Source organism: Endocarpon pusillum, assembly GCF_000464535.1.
Source record: "Endocarpon pusillum Z07020 unplaced genomic scaffold scaffold7063, whole genome shotgun sequence".
NCBI lineage: Eukaryota > Fungi > Ascomycota > Eurotiomycetes > Verrucariales > Verrucariaceae > Endocarpon > Endocarpon pusillum.
In genome coordinates, this window is record NW_006916627.1 from 3,422 (window position 1) to 7,205 (window position 3,784).

General features: G+C 45.1%; 1 protein-coding gene across 1 annotated transcript; it reads left to right on the forward strand.

The window, feature by feature from the left end:
- Positions 1-1,691: 1,691 nt before the first annotated feature.
- Positions 1,692-2,762, forward strand: EPUS_09475 (uncharacterized protein; the record flags this gene model as incomplete). The annotated part of the gene is made up of 1 exon (XM_007807512.1): positions 1,692-2,762. One exon carries the CDS (start codon positions 1,692-1,694, stop codon positions 2,760-2,762), a length of 1,071 nt encoding a protein of 356 aa, XP_007805703.1.
- Between the last annotated feature and the right edge of the window lie 1,022 nt (positions 2,763-3,784).

The following is a 3,784-nucleotide window of genomic DNA, read 5'->3' on the forward strand; positions in this document are numbered from 1 at the left end:
GAGTAACAAAATGTGGTATGGGACGCAAGTCTCATTATTTCCGTCACCTAGCTCCGGGCCCAAGATTTTCAATCTTGAGGTGCTAAAGCTGAGCTAAAGAGCGCTAGCTATACTCTTATCTTAGCGTATATTAAATACATTTAGTGTACGACTTCGCAAGCCTGACATGATCTTATTACGTACTTGCATTGATTATATCGAATGCATCCTCACTGTGATGGATGATGCATTTCCTCTGCCACGGCGCAGGAAATGCATGTGCCAGCCACATACTCAGGAGGCAACGCCTATGACTGACTCGCGGCAGCAAGCAAACTCCTGCCGTGGGGCGCTTGTCAAAGCGTGTGAGCTATCCGGACGGATTACGAATAGAGAGGTTCGCCTTACCCGATTAGGGAAGCCTAAACTTCACTATACGGTAGGAGGCCGGATTGGGAACTATGAATGCTCTGTGGCCTATGGCGTGGCCCACGCACACACAGGCCTCACCCGCTGGCGTTGGAGTATATGTATCTGTGCATGGCCACAGTGTAGATAGATTCTCCAGCTTTCGTTTTAGCAATCTATGGACTATTGACTTGTTCTAGTTTCGAGCCATTGCATAACCCTTATAGATATTATTCTGTATCTTAGTTAATAGCTCTTTTAAACTAAACTAGAATCTTTATAAACTAGATTATTTTAATAGTTATCTTAAACTCCTTTTTAAAGATTAAGATTTTCTTAATATTAGTTATATAAAGAGAGTACATCTTTGCTGCCGTCAGCCTATACACATTTTCAAGAAAGAGTGAGAGAGAAAGAATATACAGCTGATCGTGCTGAGCGCAATGAAAGTGTCAAACGTACAGAGCTATTGATTAGCTGCACGAGAGATTGCTCGTTAGTAGTCTGTACGCTTTTTTCTATATATCTTGTTTCTTCGTTTTTTGCGGCTTTTGAATGAAACAAAACCATTTCTTCGCTTTCTGATTGACACTATCGTAGTAGGACAGAGTACTACTGACTTAGTCGGTAGACTTGGAGTACAAAACAGGCCAAGACCTCAGTGTCAAAGCCATCAAGTTACGCTGTACAAGGTCGTGTCTCTGTCGCTGGGTATAACTACAATATCTATCGATCTCTATGTGATGCCGCCTATTTGTTCGAGTTCAAAGTTGTCTTTTTCCACGGGCTGAAAGATGGCCACTAGATCTTGGTCACTGGTATGTGTCAGCTAAGACAAATCTCATCTTCGGTGCCACGGGTGACGGCAGCCGAGTCCGCAGCTCATCCGACCAACACCAATGCTACTGTAAAATCTCATCCGACCTATGATCTTACTAGAAAGATAGCACTAACTAGATCTGTTAAGCAAGTTGTTTCCGCGAGTGCCTTGGCTCCTGTTTTCTTTTTGGTCCTTGGAACATGATTATTTTCAGATTACTGAAACTTTATTGTTGGATTTCATCATACTTATCTTTCTTACAATCAATATCAGGTCAAATCTGACTAAATTGTTAACCTCAAAATCTATAAACAAATGGAGACTAAGTCGATCCAATCATACCAATTCAATTGAAGAGATAGTAGCCTTAGTCGGATGACCTGTCGACTCCTCTGCACCTCAGCTCCTTTTCACACCCAAGCCTGATAGAGTCTCTAAAGCTGCCCAACACATTTCGGCACTTGAGCAACAGACGTCGACGACGATGGCTCCTGACGACATCCACTTCCCTCCATACCAAGGCCACTGCGTGAAGCTCTCGGTCATTAATGGAGCGAAAGCACACATGGCAACACAAATGCTTGTCCATCCTGTCCCAGACGGCCAGAAGTACATGAACTTGGCGTGTTACAGCTTCTTGATCGAGTCACCACACCGCAACCAGAAAGTCCTCTTCGACCTGGCTTTCATGAAAGATCTAGACGCCCGGATGCCACCATCATTGAAAGCCCTTTTTGCCGGCGATGAGCACGTCATGGGCATCGATGAGTTCCACCATATCCCTGACACCATCAAAGCTCATGGTATCGAACTCTCAGCAATCAACGCCGTCATTTGGTCGCATGCCCACATTGACCATGTTGGTGATCCCTCCGTCTTTCCACCCAGCACAGAGCTTGTCGTTGGCCCTGGCCTCAAAGCACGCTGCATCCCTGGCCACCCAACCAATCCCGATTCTTTCGTTCTCGACAGCGCATTCCAAGGCCGCAGTGTCCGAGAGGTCGACTTTTCCACCAGCGCCACAACTATCAACGGATTTCGAGCCGTAGATTTTTTCGAAGACGGCTCTTTCTGGCTTTTGGAAGCTTCCGGTCATACTGAAGACCACATCTGCGCTCTATGTCGGACGACGGAGGAATCCTGGGTCCTCTTGGGCGGCGACGCTTGCCATACTATTGCACAACTTCGACCAAATCGATTCAGACCGCTACCGAATTATGTACCTGCCAGCACACTCGGCAGGACACCACCGCCTGAACGATGCAGTTGTGCCCATATGTCGCGTCTCGTTCAGCAGGCCAAAGGGGGCTCATTCTACGATCTTGCGCCGGGGATGCAGGAGGACCTTAAAAGGGCGGAGGAAACGATTGAAAAGCTAAAGGCTTTCGATGGGAGGGATGATGTTATGGTAGTCATCGCACACGATGCTTCGTGGTTGGATGTTTTAGACTTCTTTCCGCAGAACATCAACGATTGGAAAGCAGCGGGCTGGGCAGTTCAAGGCAGGTGGTTGTTCTTGAGAGAGCTCGAAGGACTAGCGGCGGCGTCTTCATGAAAGCCTCCTCATACATTCTGCAATCATCGTGGAAATTGTGCCGCAAGTGTTTGTAGCCAAACAGTCCCGTCCTTGTTAAATCGGCCGACGCTTCGACTTTCCCTCGCTTATCCATTTCACTTGCTCATCTTCGGCTTATCTTCGGCTAGTCAAGTTGAATGACTGATTAAGGACCAATTTGAATCTGATCTTTACTCACGACAGTCATAACATAGGTTTCTTGGGAGGTCAAGGGTTTTCGTTTCTACGTCTGTTCGATTCGGGTGGTCAAAGTCCGCCGTACATCTCCCGCCGCATCCCATGGCAGACGTCAAGCGTGCCTACTCCTGGAGCAGTAGTGGCAAGGTCTTCATGAAACAAAGGGAAAGTTTCGGTATCACACGTACAGATCTTGTGCGCCCAACCAGCTCTGAGTATTGCGGGCGTGTGGGTTAGCTTAGCGACATTGAAATACGCACAAGAGGTCTACTAGTCATCAATGACATGTAAGTACATTATCGAGCACGAAAGGATATAGCGATTCGATTCGATTCGAGGTACAATGCGGGCAAGAGCCATAGATTCGGAAGCCGGAGCCCGGATGGTGGCAACTACTACCAATAGTGCTGGGGGAAAGTCACGTGAGCGGGCTGAGTCAGGTTTGGACTTCCATAACTAATGTATAAAACAGAGTACTGACAAGCGATATAAGTTTCTTAGCACTCCAATTCTTAGTAATAGAGCTTGCTGGGTATTTCAAATCTGAGAACATATTTTAAAATCTAACAGTACAACAACGTTACTGACACTGTCTTGAAAATAGAATATATTAGAATAGCTTAGATAGACTTAAGTAACACTGAGCTAAAATTAAGAACTTAGAAGTGAAGTGAAAACTAAGATGCTAAGAATTTATTACTTTTATTAATATATCTATAGTGTAATAATATTATTTAACCCTAAATTCTTAATATAAAAGGCGTATATACATTAACCTTAACACTTATAATAATAGCTCTAATTTTATCTTAGTCACAAATATT